This window comes from Pectinophora gossypiella, chromosome 4 (assembly GCF_024362695.1).
Source record: "Pectinophora gossypiella chromosome 4, ilPecGoss1.1, whole genome shotgun sequence".
In the NCBI taxonomy this organism is placed as follows: Eukaryota; Metazoa; Arthropoda; class Insecta; order Lepidoptera; family Gelechiidae; genus Pectinophora; species Pectinophora gossypiella.
The window spans coordinates 3114095-3130807 of record NC_065407.1 but is presented as its reverse complement, the minus strand read 5'-3'; the positions used below and the strand labels follow the sequence as shown (position 1 = coordinate 3130807).

The 16713-nt window shown below is 41.3% G+C and overlaps 1 protein-coding gene across 1 annotated transcript; it reads right to left on the bottom strand.

The window, feature by feature from the left end:
* Positions 1 to 99: 99 nt before the first annotated feature.
* LOC126366318 (transcriptional adapter 1-like) lies at positions 100 to 3848 on the bottom strand. The gene is made up of 4 exons (XM_050009427.1): positions 3237 to 3848; positions 2769 to 2931; positions 1289 to 1490; positions 100 to 296 (listed from the first exon to the last, which is right to left on the bottom strand). Exons 1-4 carry the CDS (start codon positions 3630 to 3632, stop codon positions 146 to 148), a joined length of 912 nt encoding a protein of 303 aa, XP_049865384.1. The 5' UTR covers positions 3633 to 3848; the 3' UTR covers positions 100 to 145.
* Positions 3849 to 16713: the final 12865 nt, after the last annotated feature.

Sequence of the window (16713 nt, the reverse complement as noted above, 5' to 3'; positions counted from 1 at the left end):
CGTTTTAATTCAAAATTCGCTAATGATTTGTCATCTTTTACTCATTATTTTGTGAATTAAGGCGTTAAATAAAAGTTGGTAGGTAATTAATTACACAAGTTTAAAATACAATCTTATAATTACTTAAATATTACCTTTTATACACCTAGTAGCTAGGGTGGTTTAACATGCAGGCTAACCGCTCCATATTCACTGCATACACTGAATGACATGATATAACATTTCTATGTGTAAGTAGAGTGTTGTAAAATTCATCTATGGTCAACTTTTCGTCATTGCACTCTGTTGACGGCACACTGAAACAAAATACCATTTCGCATAAGACAAATTGTCATTAAGGTGTGTCCAAACATCGAGCGGCAATCGAGCGCGGCTGCCGCGCGCGGCCCGCCGCGCTCTGTGTAGACGACAGCCGCGCGCGAACGCTTCTGGCTAGCTGCCGCGCGCGAGCATTCTTAGTCAACATTCGGCAGTAATTGTGTTTGGACGTCGACGACGCACGCGACCGCTTTCATTTTAGTTCTGATGCCAACAGAAGCGCGCGGCATATCTTGGTTGTGCCGCGCAGTACTGCCGCGCAAACATTAGTTGGCTTTGTCCAAACTAGAGCGCGGCAGAAATGTGTCCTACAAATGCCGCGTGTTGCTGCCGCGCTCTTGTTGCTCAATGTTTGGACACACCTTTAGATTTATTAAGACTAAGAAGGAGGCTGCCGCAGGTTCTAGCCAACTAAGGCCCAGAATAGGAAGCGACACTGGTCGTTTACCTAAAATGATACCTCACCACAAGAAGTGCTTATTATCCAAAGGTGATAGATTGCGCGTAAAAGAGATTTATTTATTTCTTTTATATTATCAGCCCATACTGCAGGACTAAGCTACGTTAAAAGATTTTATCATTATGGGCCTTTGTAGCAAATAGAAATAAAAAGGTTTTATCATTAATAATTCAATTCTCTATAAGTATTTTTATTCTTTACTAGAGTCCAGCAGGGTCTGCATGACAAACGCGCGCAGCGCGAATTACATCGTGGGCTTCGATCAATAAACTTAGCGAATGCTATCTACGTGGATAGACGACGAACGACTATTGGTCGACGCCGCGGTTACCGTGTAGCGAGTACAGGACTAAAAGCCTAAAACCCTAAGCCCACCCTAACCATAACCCTAACTCTAACCAAACCCTAAGGCCTTATAAACATTGAGTTCCTTATGCCATCGTTTTCGCGGTCCGATATGACGGCTCACTTATTAATTAAATCACATTTAAAAAAAAAACTTATTGTTACCTGCAAGCAATTTCAAAGGCAGCTGCATGTTCCACCTCGTCGATGGTTGGCGGACAGCGAGGTCCCAAGGCGTCTACCCCATCGTCCACACTCACCCGACCTTCTCCTTGTGGGTCGTACACCTTACTTGAATTACGCAACCACATATTAGGGATGTCGCCACCAATATCGTACATCAAGTGATTATTACGGATCTTGTAGCCTGTAATAGATATAGGAAAATCCAAGAAATTATGTTCTAAACATGTAGTTGTTGTTATTATGTGTTTGTGTATAGAAATAGAAATTTTTGTTTTATTGCGACCATCATCATCAACAGCCGTATGACGCCCACTGCTGGGCATAGGCCTCCCCCAAGGATCTCCACGACGATCGGTCAACCATGTGTTCGTACAAATTATGGTGTTATAAAAATACAGAAGTAAGTATTATAGTGTCAACATGGACCCAGTAAGGGCACTGCAACTGCAGGGTAGAGAGGACAACATAATATACAATTTATATTTATCATACTATATTTTAACAATATTATTGCACTTATATTTTAAGTATTGTATTATATGTAAACTAGCAGCACATTATGATGGCCGTTTTGAAGTTCATCCTGCTCAATTAGTCAAGTTTGGAATTCATTTGAAACATTTTTATTTTCATTAAAAGATTTGAGTGTGTTTGAGCCTGGTCTTAAGCAGAGATGTGGTCTAAGGTGGAGCACACAAACTCATATAATGCCTATTCATATTCACTCTCACCTTGGAAATCCACAAATTATAGTTTAGGGGAACAATGACGCAGGAAGAGAATTCCATTCTATAGCAGTTTGTATAATGAAGGAGGAAGCAAATCTAGCGGTTCAAAGGGGAGGAATGAAGACCACATATGGATGGAATGCCTCCCCGTGTCATATGATCTGATAGACCGTAGAAAGGTGCAGTTAGAGAGAGTAACTACATTAACAAAGTGAATTGCTGTATTTTATTATGTCCAAACAGCCATAATAGCGTGCCATTAGTTTATGTCATTGTTAATCCTAAATAACATCACCAATAATGGCAGCACTAATTTTAATTTAGTTAGACACTTCTAAAAATAACTCTTTCCCTTTCTCTTACTCACTGTAAGTGAATGACTGTATTTTGGGACCAGCTTATGAATAATTATACATCATCATTATCAGCCGTACGACGCCCACTGCTGGGCATAGGCCTCCCCCAAGAAGGTCATATTGGGGGGGTTTGGACCATAAGCCCACAGCGCTGGTCCAGTGCATGTTGGTGGGTCGCCAGAGCCTCTTTCGTTGAACAGCAGGATGTACACTGTGCAGGCGAGGTTGGCTTGGGCTCCGAAAGGTGTCATTTGGAGCCCCTTACATCCAATTATACATAGTATATGGTTGTAAGGCCCAAAGTCCTTTTAAAATCCAAATCCCATTGTTTAACTATTGTGTTGCCTTACGAGGATATAATTATAATGGATATACCTTTACGTTGTGATATAACAGCGCTGATGACATTTTTGAGGAAGTTCTGCACAGCAACCACGATGATGTTGGCAGCATCATCATCAGCTCCCTCAAGTCCAAGTTCCCAGGCGGCCAACATGAACCTACCCACTACAAGGGCATGATCTGGCAGAAAGATCTCCTGCAAAAAATATAAATATTACATTATATAAACTAAACAATCTCTATTAACTTTCAATGATACCATTTGTTTACGGGGCTTTGAACACCTTCCGTGATCATGGGAGCCTTGTGGGTGCTGTCTTGTAACCCTTAAGCAATGGTTTGGTCAATGAAATGATAGAAACTTAAAACTGAATAATGGTTCTACCAACCGGCTTAATGAGTAGACAAAACTAAAGAGATTTAGATTTACAAACATGGAGGGACTTTTTTGACAATGGCAACAACCAAATATCCATTTAAAAGGAAATTAAACAAGCATACTTGTACAGCATATTTTACTCCATCACTCCCAGCCCCTGGGGGTGAGTTTGGTGGTAAATATTCCAAAAGGTCAGCCGGTTCGAAATTAGACTTTTCAGACGTGCGGGAACTTCTCTTGTGTCGTCTAGAGTGCCGGTTGTGCGATATTGCCTTCTCCTGTGCTATTGTCGCTGACGTCTCCGCTAAACCTTCAACTTTATTCAACAAGGCCAACAAAAACTCGTTATGATGATGCACTTGATCCGCACTCAGCAAAGCACGGGCTTCAGAGTCAAATTCTTCTTTAGTTAATCTCATTCGGAACCATTGCTTCATGTGGTTGAAATATTTAGTTGACTTTTCACCAAGTGCTTGGTTCAGCTTTCGCCGGGCTACGTTCAACACATCTGTTGCCATCACTCAAGAGGATATAATCACTTTTCCAGTACTGCCGAACTTTTCAGATCAGACCATGATCAGAAAGAACCACACTTATAAGACAGGAAATACTACCTAGATTGTAAAAAAATATTTAATTTCCACTGTGAACAGCGCAATCAATCAACACCACAAAACCACACCAATATCACCAATCTCAAAATAATAAAATAATAAAAATGAATGAAAAATACATTGGAAAAAGGCAAAGACCTTGTATAGAATAGACGGATAATATTTTAGAGTGACGATCAAACTATCACAGCTCTCTTTCTTCCCTATGGCAACAATCTCTGTGGAAAAAAGAAACAAACATAGACAAACACCGCTGTCTAGAACGTCAGTGTTTACCGTTTTGAGATGTTGTGGTAGTCAGCTGGATACCAAACCTGCCGTTAGTTTTTTGGTGTTTTGGGACATTATTTTAACTTTTTATATAAACAATCTGTGAAATAGTTATTCATTATGAACCATGGCTTGCGTAGCTATTGGTTGTGAGAGTAGAATGGGTGTTATAATGGAGAACGATCAAACAATGTCTCACCATGGGTAAGTTATCGACCACATAATACATGTTTGTGTGCAAGAAATACATTACCTGGTCTGGTTTTTGTAAAGTTTATTGAGCCCTAAACACGATGCAGACGCATATTTTCAGCAAAGCCGTCACATTTGTACAAATAATTGATTTCACATTTTACGTTAATCAGCTTTGACAGATCATGTACCCAAAGTATTATAAGTAGTGTTGTCCTTTGATATCGATAACATAATATTATGTTTGAATGTAACATCTACATGTTGCGTTATTCTATTCACGTTTAATTTATTTTTCGACCTGTTTCCGATTTGGATGAAGATTACATAAAGATATTGTATTTTCCAGATTTCCTAAATATCCTAATTTACGAAACAAGAAATTAAGAAATGTAGCGGGCGTGAGCAGTAAAAGGCCTTGTTCCTTCTTGAACTACTTTTAATATTAATTAACGGCACAGAAAAAACTACAATGTAACACAGTTCGACTTAAAACGCACAGTACACATTAACACATCCTATATGGTCAAAGGTCCCGAGCCCACTGGCGGGACGTAGAAGGGCGCGCGCGGGGCGCGAGGGAGGGCGTGCCTTGTAATAATAATATAAGTACTTGTGAGCAAAGCCCGCACGCCCGACGCGCGCCATCTAACGAAACGGCGAGAAACGTCAGTACACGTTGGCAAATACACTTTGGTGGGTTGCCTCGATTACCCTACAGAGGGCGGTTATTAGGTAGGTCACACGCTACACTCTCCCCCTCGAGTTCATAAGAACAGGCACGTTCATGAACTCGCACCACGGGTACACACGCACGAGGACGACCCCCGGGACGTCTTGTCACTTCTGGACTAGGAGGCGTATCATCCCTATTACGAAAACGACTCAGCTGTGATACATGGAACTTATCCAACACCTCATCACCTATAGAGAATACCTCTCCTGCCTTGCAAGACCTATCGACGTAGCCTTTTCGCTTATCCTGTTGTATCTCAGCTTGATCCCTCACAGACACCAAAGAACTAAGAAAACTCCTCAAATAAGGAGTGATACGAGGCACAAAACCTTCCATACTCGAAACAATGCGACATGAAAAACCATAACGAGCAAAGTATTCTTCTATCAAGACGCGAGCACAGGCCTCTGAAGTACCTTCCTTCAAGTCATAAAGCTCCACCATTCCAGTCGCAGAATCTTCTACTATCAAAATCCACTTCTCCCCCTGCTCTCTCGGAGGGAACGGACCAAACAAGTCAACTAAGACTTCTCTCTGATTCAAAATAGGTCCCTGTAACAGACCAGAAGCCTTTTCATTTCCAGGCTTATACTGTCGGCATGAAGCACAAGCCGTAACATAGTCTGCAATGACGTGACGCATACCTGGGAAATAAAAGTTCTGTGAGACCCTATGTAATGTCCTATCTAGCCCCTTATGACCAGCTAGCGCATGACACTCCCTTAAGATGTCTGGCCGGAGACTAGCAGGAACAACCAACTGCGGCTCCCCTTTGCCAACATCAGGGCTGTACTTATACAACACTCCCTGCTGCATGAAGTATCCTCTTCCTGTCCAACGCTTGACATTATTAGACACAAACTTACTATTCTCCAAAACAGTAATAACCTTTTTCAGCTCCGGGTCATCTAGCTGCGCTCGACGCAATTCCCTGGGACTTCGCGTAAGAGCGTTAATAACGACAGGGCCCATCATACCCAACTGAGTCTTTCTATTTTCCCCACATTCCTCCGTGCGCATAAGCTCTTTTTTATGAGGCGAAACACTACGCAACACCGACTTGCTAATATCTTGTTTCTCGATAAAGGGATGGGCAAGCTCCTCACGTTGTTCACCACTAGGCAAGGTTACCCCATCACCCCGGAGGACGTCCATCGCAGCGCACGTGGAAGGAGGTGACAACACGCTCTCAAACTGCAAGTCAAACTTTAGCTGACTACGTTCAGCAAAGTACCAGTTAGCGTTACCAAAATCTACAACGAGATTAAATTTCTTTAAAAAGTTTATACCGAGTAACGTTTCGTTACTTTTCGCATCAGGGAAAATTAAAAAATCTACCATCAAAGTTTTGTGTTTAAGTGTCACCTCTAACCTCGTGGTAACATTTAATACTTTACTCACACCGTCAGCAAGTTTTACAATTTGTGTGCACGGCGTAAGTAAGTGACCCTTTTCTATCAGGACAGAGTACAGAGTGTGACCAGCCACGCAAGTTTTAGCTGCGGAATCCACCAATCCAGTCCCACGCTCTCCTATTACATTTATATCTAAAATAGGGCGGCGGAAGGCCTCACTGTCCTGTACATTTACAACACATTCAGACAAAATATTATTACCAACATCGCTAAAACAATCATTTTTAGAAAACTCACTTGAATGTTCCGAAACGCCGTACAACGACGTGTTACCTGTCACCGCTGTACACTCGTCGGCGTGCGAAGGGTTAACTCCCGTGACGTAGCGCGCGGGTGACAAGTGGGCGTGGCCACCGGCGGCGGCGGCGCGCGAGTTCGCGCCGAAGCTGGAGTCAACGTCCACGTCACCGCGCATGCGCGACCTTGCGCCATGCGTGACGTCACGAAGTGATTGTGATGACTCGATGACGACGCTACGCGCCCGCGCGTCCACGCGGGGTGGACGAAGCGGCGGCGCGGAAAGCTCGTTTGATGTTGACGCCGTGAGCGAGTAAAAGGCCTGACCCGTGTCAGGATTACACGTAGGACACTTAGATCGAATTACGCCACTCGCACCACAACCGTAACACCGAATCGCGTTATCACTCTTATCACTATCGGATATAACCGGTGTAGTATCACTTTTTGATTTTAACTTTTTGCAATCTGCAACGACGTGTCCACTCTGTTTGCAATAGACACAAAACAAACGCTTAGGCCTGTCTGAAGAATGAGTTACATGTTTTTCCACGAAACACGACGTCGAAGCGCGATGGTCGGCGGCCGCGGCGGGGGCGGCAAAACTCTCGGGGACGGCGGCGCACGCGGGGGGCGGCGCCGGCGGCGAGTTGTAGCCGGCGACGTTGCGCGCAGACAAACTTGTTTCTTCGCGGACTGGAACATTAGACTCCTTCAGACTATCCTCAATATTACGTGCTCTGACGAGCAGATCATCGAAGCTGTTCAAACAATCTCGGTCGACGCGTTTTCTTATTCGCCTATCTAGGAGTCCGAAGGTCATATCGAGCTTCACTTTTTCGCTTAAATCGTCTATGGGCAAGCGAGATAAAAGTGCTCGTACCTTCGCGACGAACAACTCCGTATTCTCCTCAGCCTGTACCAAGGAAAACAACTGCTTGTAAATACGGTACGGGGGGCGACGTTCTCCAAATGCTCCCTGTAACCTGAGTAGGGCATCCTTCCATGTGTACGTGCTGTCTTTAACACCTTGCCACCATAAAGCCGCGCTATGCGTCAGTAGCATAGGAAATCCACGCAAAGCGTTTTCGTCGGACACGTTCAGACACGACTTGTATATCTCGACGGAGTCCACGAAATTCTCCAACGACTCTTCTGGTGAGCCGCTGTAATGAGCACTACATTGCGACAGGTTTCCGCTTACAGTAGTAGCACCGCCCGCGGCGGCAGCGGCGGCCGCGGCGGCAGCAGCAATGGCGGCCGCGTCGGGTTGCGCGGTGGGTGTTGATGAACGCACCTCGCTCAAAAGTTGCATGCAAAAATCCTGCTGTGACTGCTGCAACGTAGCGAGGATAGCCTCTAATGCACTTTGTGGCATTGTGATGCTGTCGTTCAAAGTGTTGTCGGCGCTCCCAGCGCTTTGTCGTTTTTTCTTCGGCGGCATTTCTCAAAGGGAACGCGTGTTCGCTTCAAACACGAAGTTCAATCCACAACGTTGGGCGTCCAGTTGTAGCGGGCGTGAGCAGTAAAAGGCCTTGTTCCTTCTTGAACTACTTTTAATATTAATTAACGGCACAGAAAAAACTACAATGTAACACAGTTCGACTTAAAACGCACAGTACACATTAACACATCCTATATGGTCAAAGGTCCCGAGCCCACTGGCGGGACGTAGAAGGGCGCGCGCGGGGCGCGAGGGAGGGCGTGCCTTGTAATAATAATATAAGTACTTGTGAGCAAAGCCCGCACGCCCGACGCGCGCCATCTAACGAAACGGCGAGAAACGTCAGTACACGTTGGCAAATACACTTTGGTGGGTTGCCTCGATTACCCTACAGAGGGCGGTTATTAGGTAGGTCACACGCTACAGAAACAATTAGATTCAGACCATGAAACGAGATAATTCTCTCTTCTGAAGGACGCCTTCTCCTTATTTAAGCCTGTGCTAATTACATTTCGATGTATCTTGCTTTCTATCGAGCAGGATACCAAACAAAAATATTACATAGAGATGCAGTACCAACAATATTCACTCACATATCTCACATAAGGTGAGTTTAAGTTTAGTTATATAAGTTTATAGATAAATTTGCAGCTATTTCGTTTTTGTATTCTACATTAGCATGGAAAAAATATTTCAATACAATACAAATATTCTCTATTGCACAAAATAATTAGTATGAATAACTATTTTGGTAATTACCTGTGATTATTCCTTCTATAAATAATTAGTATGAATAACTATTTTTGTAATTACCTGTGATTATTCCTTCTATGTGCAATGTGTAAACATGCAATGCTTGTGTATTTGTGTGCTCCACGTTAATATGTGCCATTCTTGCAGGTAAAGTTATAACGACCAGAGCCGACACTATACACTTCTAAAGAAAGTGAACAAGAGGAAATATTTTTTTTTTATCACCAAAAGTCGGAATTGTTCAGTGCTTCGTAGTCATTGTATTCTAACTATATTGATTAAAAATCTTATAAAGAAGTATTTGCTTTTATTCTTTAATCGCATTGAGATAATCCCCGAAATATACTAGAAGGTCGTCTACTTCTTGTATCGAGAGCCGATTCGATTTTCGGTCAAGTCAATGAAAAACGTGTATTAAAAAAACTGTGCCGTTATTCGAAGCCTATGTATGTGAGAGAGTAGCGTTTGACATTTTATCCTGTGGCAACACTGAGTATATTTCTGTCCTTATTGCTCTTACGTACTTGGACGGTTTGTCTCTTTCACACCTGGTAGGAGAAGTGTCAGCATAAAATGCGAGACACGATCGCCGCGCTTCACATTTGGCGTTTGATTTTCGACCTGTGCAGCACAGTCCGAAAATTTGGTGAGTAATTTTATTTTTTAACGGATTTTCCGTTTGAAATTTCATTGTGATCTTATTATATTTCTGTCCGTATATAAATACAAAAGTATATGATGGAAAATAATCAATGTAATAGTGCTCAAAAGCGTAAAGCTCCCGATGATTCCAATCCAAGTAATAATGTTTCTAAACGATTTTGTGACCAGGATTTGCTAAATAGATTGACAATGCAAGTAAATTCCATTCAATCTTTTTTATCACAATTAGTGCCGTCTTCTCAATCTGAATTGGTAGGAAACGTAGATTTAAATCTTCATGATTATCAAGATGATGACGATGTTCTTGACGCGAATATTAGTGGTGAATTGTTTGAAGAAGACAATGACGTGGCAATTTCTTATGCGGCGAACCCGCAACAATCAACTAATCACGCGGCGACCCCGCAAGAAATAAACGATCACGCGGCGAACCCGCAACAAGTAACTGATCACATGGAGGACTTGCAACAAACCATTTATCAACCGACGAACGCGGCGATTCAACAACCAACTATAACTAATGGGTCAGAAGCTGAATCTCAACCTACAGTAGCTATAGACGCGCAGTTTTCACTACCTGTTAATACAGTTGTTAAGGAACCCGCAATTCCGAAAACTTCGCACTCTTATTTAGAAAAACTAAAAGAGTTGCAGCATTTCGAAACTGAGAGTTGGTCAGACGTTAGGTACTCAGATGTACAGAAAAATTATTGTGCTACCCCCGGATTCGTAGAACTAGAATCAAATGAGGAATTTAAACCGTATGAAACATCTCTAAACCTGCATTACACAGAGCGCGGTTTCGCGGCAATTTCTTTGGGTTTGCTTAAACAAAACGAAGCCTTAGAGCAAGTAATTAGAATGTTCGTTTCTTGGCTTGGTTCTGTAGAAATGACTGATACGAAGGCAGTCGAAACAAAGTTATGCGACCTTTTTTCTCGAAGTGAATATCAAAAAATCTCGAATGACCTCCTTCAGATGACATGTGGTCATCGCGCAGATTTAGTTCAGCAGCGAAGGGATTTTTTGCTAAAACATGTTAAAGATAAATTTATTAAATCAACTTTGCGAAAAATTCCGCCATCCTCCAGCCATCTATTCGTAAGCAGTGACTTGTCAGCAACAATCGAAAAGAACGGAGGCAGCACAAAAATTTTTTGGCCTTCTAAAGAGACAAGATCTAAAAAACCAGTCAATTTTAACAATTCGAGTATGAAACCGAATTTTGTGCCTGCGCAAGGCCAAAATCAATTTTCTTTTCCACTGGCGCACGGTGGTAATGTTGCTACGCCTTCGCAAGGCATGCATATGAATCCCTGTTTTCCACCTCCGCAAGGTTTATTTCCTGCCTACAACAGTACGTTGTTACCTCCAACAACACTTTTACCTCGTGCACAGGCAACACAAGGCAGAATATTTCGCCCCAGAAACATCCGTCCTTCGCAAGGAAGACTCGGTAAACAATTTACTGACCGATCTCGCGCCACCGGTCGTGGTGCGCGAAAATTCTGACTCGATTTTCCAAGCTGGACAACTTGTAAATTACCCAAACAGATGGGGAAAGTTAGGAGCGAACCAGACGATTATCGACATAATCAGCGGATATCGAATCCCATTCAAAATAAAACCACCGCTTCATCTTCCATTTTACGACCATCCGCTCCAAACTCCACTTTCTCAGGAAATGACTTCTGTGTTGTCCCAGCTCGTACAAACAAATGTTCTAGAACAAGCTCCTACAACTCCAAGTTTTATTTCTCAAATGTTCCTAGTACCCAAGCAGGACGGAACACAGCGCCCGATTTTCAACCTGCGCAACCTCAACAACTTTGTACATGTAAGCAAATTTCGACTAGTAAACATTCAAAAAATACCAACGTTCCTCCAGCCACAAGATTGGATGGCAAAAATAGACTTGTCAAATGCTTACTTTCACGTCCCGATTTCTCCCGCACACAGGTGTTTTCTGCGCCTTATATATCAAGGAGTTCTGATGCAAATGACTTGTCTACCCTTTGGACTAGCCACCGCTCCGAAGACATTTGCCACTTTGACGAACTGGGTCGCGCAGATCCTAAGAACCCAGGGTGTACGCATGCTAGTCTACCTAGACGACTTTTTGATAGTCCACCAAGACAAAGACATGCTCCAGAGACATGTTTCGTTAACAGTCGATTTGCTCAATTACCTAGGCTGGACCGTAAACCTTTCAAAATCCGTGCTGAAACCTCAACGTCAACTTCACTTCCTGGGTATTATGTGGGATCCGTTCCACAACATAAAATGGTTACCCAGCGACAAATGCCAGACAATAACTCGCAAAATTCAAAATATTCTTCAGACGAAAACTGCCAACTTAAAGATCATGCAATCCTTAGTAGGCCTATTGAATTTTGCAAGCTTCTGCATTCCCAGAGGTCGTTTAAATCACAGGGCCTTGCTGACCTTTTGCCAAAGGCTAAGTGTTATGCGCCCTTACAAACATTTCCCTGTTCCCGAGCCAGCATTAATAGAACTGAATTGGTGGTTAGAAAATCTGTACAGTCGGTCAATTATTCACCCAAGTCCAGTGTCGCATTATATAGCAACAGATGCATCAGGTCTGGGTTGGGGAGCCCAAATCGACAATTTGATCATGTCGGGCACGTGGTCAGCTCCCGAACTCAATCTTCACTCGAATCAGAAGGAAATGTTGGTAATATTGAAAGTATTTCAAGCGTTGGCCCTTCACATGCGAAACTCTACAATATCGATTCAATCCGACAATCGAACAGCTCTTTCCTACCTGAAAAACGAGGGTGGAACCCAGTCAATGTCCCTGTTATATTTAACAAATCAGATTTACCAAATCCTGGATTTATTCAACATAAAACTCTCGCTTCATCACCTGCCGGGTCGGTACAATGTGGAAGCAGACCAGCTGTCCCGCCAAGGCAAACTACCAGAATGGCACCTGCTACCTCAAATTACACAAAAGATCTTCTCGAAATGGGGCCTTCCCGACATAGATCTGTTTGCATCCCAGACGGCTCATGTAGTTCCACGCTACGTAAGCTTGGACGTAACCGACAGGCAAGCAGAATTTTACGATGCCCTGAGCCGAACATGGAATTTCTCTCTAGCGTGGATATTTCCGCCACCATTCCTCCTGCCTCGAGTTTTGACTCACCTCAACAATGCCCAAGGAGTGTACATAGTGATAGCTCCCAGGTGGGAGAAGGCATTTTGGCGTCCGGACCTTCGCAGCCGCTCTATAGCTCCCCCATTCACAATTTACAACCTAACGGAAGTCCTAATAGACACATCAACGAGCTTTCCACCACCCAAAGTCCAGGATATAACACTGGAGGCATGGAAATGTGGGGGTGGAGTGAGGCCATAAAAGGTTGGTCTCAGGACCAAATACAACTTCTTAAATCCAGTTGGCGAAATTCTTCGATAAAATCTTACCAATCTGTGTGGCGTCGATGGTCAAGCTGGGCGCTAAAGAATAAAATATCCTTGACAACTCCCTCTGGATCAGATTTGGCCAGGTATTTATCAGACCTCTATTTGATAGAAAATTTTTCTAAAAATACAATTGTAATGCATAAATCAGTAGTTTCAACTTTGTGCAATCCAAACCTCACAGAAAAGTTAAGTTCTCATCCTTTAGTGCAGCATATCTTAAAATCTATTTCCAATAAAACACCTAAAGAAGATAAACCTCCTGTCTGGGATATTGATGTTTTGTCATCTTGGCTCTCGAACAATTTTCAACTCAATTTTGACCTGTTTGTGTGTGCTAAGCGTACTGCTTGCATACTATTACTCTGCTCAGGCAGGCGGGTTCATGACCTAACCTTGCTGTCTATTCACCCTGACAATTTTGTTGTTTCAGAAAATTGTATTACATTTTGGCCTAAATACGGGTCCAAAACAGATAACGGAGACTACAGACAATCTGGATGGAAATTACATACAAATTTAGAAACCGTTTCCCTGGATCCTGTTTTTTGGGTGAAATCTTTAATTCGACTATCAAAAACTCGACGAGATGAATGTCGATTAGACAACTTATTTTTAACAGTGTGTGGTCCTCCGAAAGCGGCATCTAGAACCACCATTGCAAATTGGTTAAAGGCTTTATTGATGGAAGCAGGCATCAATGCAACTCCCGGAAGCTTCAGACCAGCGGTATCTTCGAAAAATTGGATTCAAAATTTCCCAATAGACGAGATTTTGAAAAGAGGTAATTGGCGCTCGCAGAATGTATTTATGAAATATTATAAAAGATCTGTGTTACCGGATAAACAAACGACTTCAATAACTAGATTATTTTCTCCTGTTTGATATGGTACATACGACCTGGTTATTTAGTTTGCGTTAAATTATATGATGTTTAATCTGATTTATTAATCATAAAAGAAGAAATAAAGAAGATTATTAATTGACCTGTATACATAATTTACATAATTTTTCTTAATAAATGTTTATGTCTATATTGTGTCTTTGACTGTTAATTACCCTTCTTTAAAGTCATTACATTTGCTCTATGTAGGTACACTGATTTTTGCATACTTAATTTATATGATACTGACACATCCTAAAAGAATCATATGAAATTGCTTTAGTATCTAGATGAAAATTATATAATTACTTAGGCTTAATTTAAAAGTTAATTTCAACATTGGTCTCTCACACCAGGCGATAACAAACACGTCTCACATACATAGGCTTCGAATAACGGCACAGTTTTTTTAATAGCAGCGTTTTACCTACCAATAAAACGCTTATTAAAAACTTGCCTAATTCGAAGCCTACAATTTTTATTTCTGCCTGGTGTAAGTATGTGAAACTCAATGTGAAGCGCGGCGATCGTGTCTCGCATTTTATGCTGACACTTCTCCTACCAGGTGTGAAAGAGACAAACCGTCCAAGTACGTAAGAGCAATAAGGACAGAAATATACTCAGTGTTGCCACAGGATAAAATGTCAAACGCTACTCTCTCACATACATAGGCTTCGAATTAGGCAAGTTTTTAATAAGCGTTTTATTGGTAGGTAAAACGCTGCTATTTAATTTTTATAAAAGGGTAGGTATGTGATTTATAGCAACCAAAGGGTGGCCGCAATGTCGTATTAAAATGATACTATAGTATATGTGGACTAGATGGACCGTCCTCGACCTCCTCGGCCATAACACCTTGCGAAATGACATAGATTCAAAAATGATAAATTGACCTTTAACAAGTTTGTCCATGATAATTACGTTGAATAAGTGGTTCTGAATCTGTCACCGCAACGTACGGTTCTTCTTAGGTATCTTTCTATCAGGGTACAAATAGGTATCGTTTTAACTAATTTACTTGTGGTTCTACCCACCCAGGTATGGATACTAGGTCGTTATTTCTGTATTTAATTAATCATTCAATTTGTAATGTATATTTTTTTAGATCTTGGACTAACATGAAATATTTAGCCAATAATAATGTCGATAAAGACATGGAACGGCACTAGTGGTTCTGATACAAAAACATATACTATAGGTACGTTTCTATAACAAACCCGCTACACGAGTACAAAAGACGTTACGACGATAGTATATTTATCTCTTTTTAACTTATGACGGCTCACATGAGTGCGAAAGACAAAACCTATGTTTTTCTTTCGTCTTAAATATGCTCCGTCTATTCTATACAAGGTCTTTGGAAAAAGGGAAAAAATGTTTTTTTCTTTGTTTTGGTTTGAAGGGTAAGGCAAAGGGAACTATGCCCATACAGCCAATATTTTTTTTTCTTTGTTTTGGTTTGAAGAGTAAGGCAAAGGGAACTATGCCCATACAGCCATGTCATACGTATTTTTTTTCTTGATGATTAATGAAATGATGAAAGGTGATGATGATGAAACCTAAGCCCCCACCCTCGGAGTAGACTCCTACTCCGAACCCCAAACGAATTAACTCAAAAGTCCGTGTGATGCTTCGTCGCCACGCCACGCGCGCAATTTTAGAATAAATAATACACAAAATATGTTCGTAAATTGTTCGTTATTTGTTCTATATTGAAAAAAAATGTACTATAGTAGATTAAGAAATAATAAATAAAATATGTGGCGTTGCGACGAAGCCTACTTCCTACCCACGCCACACTTAATGAGATTTAATAAGGTCTTCTATGGTTCCAAATACATCATTAAATAAATGTACTGTTATTGTTCGTTGTATTAAACTTATAATTCTAGGAAATAAATAGACAGAACAAGAAAAAATTAAAAAATTAGGAGTGGTAACTTTCGATGTATAGTAACTAGCAAAAAAAAAGAAACTAGCAATACGCACAGTGAACGTTTGCATTGAGAGAAACATCAGGCGTTATTGGTCAGATTCCATATAAATTAAATAAATTAATGTACTGTTATTGTTAGTTTTATTAAACTTGATAACAAACAACCGCGTTGAATGCATTAAGCTACGTTAACTAGTGCAAAATATTGATATCCATAGGGAGAGTAATTTGAAAATAGTTTGTGACGGAAACTAACTGAATAAACGCCTGATGTTTCTCTCAATGCAAACGTTCATTGTGCGTATTGCTAGTGAACTTATACATCGAAAGTTACCACTCCTTATTTTTATTTTTTAATTATTTCTTGTTCTGTCTATTTATTTCCTAGAATTATAAGTTTAATGCAACGAACAATAACAGTACATTTATTTAATGATGTATTTGGAACCATAGAAGACCTTATTAAATCTCATTAAGTGTGGCGTGGGCAGAAAGTAGGCTTCGTCGCAACGCCACATATTTTATTTATTATTTCTTAATCTACTATAGTACATTTTTTTTCAATATAGAACAAATAACGAACAATTTACGAACATAATTTTGTGTATTATTTATTCTAAAATTGCGCGCGTGGCGTGGCGACGAAGCATCACATAAAAGTCCGCATAAACTTTCGAGTTATGAAGCGGCTTGTTGGCACAAAGCGAAATTAGATAGGTTTGTTTATTTTACAGTTTGTTTAGTTTGTTTGTTTATTTATGGCAGATCTCATATCTCGTACCTACCTAGTTTCCGTCAAAGACAATAAATAAAATTAAAGAGGATTTAAATACTAAGTGGTTTCTAATTTGTTTGGAAAAGTAAATTAAGATGATCCGTGCTTCGGAAGGCACGTTAAGCCGTTGGTCCCGGTTACTACTTACTGATGTAAGTAAGTAGTCGTTACATGAGCCATGTCAGGGGCCTTTGGCGGCTCAATAGTAACCCTGACACCAGGGTTGATGACGTT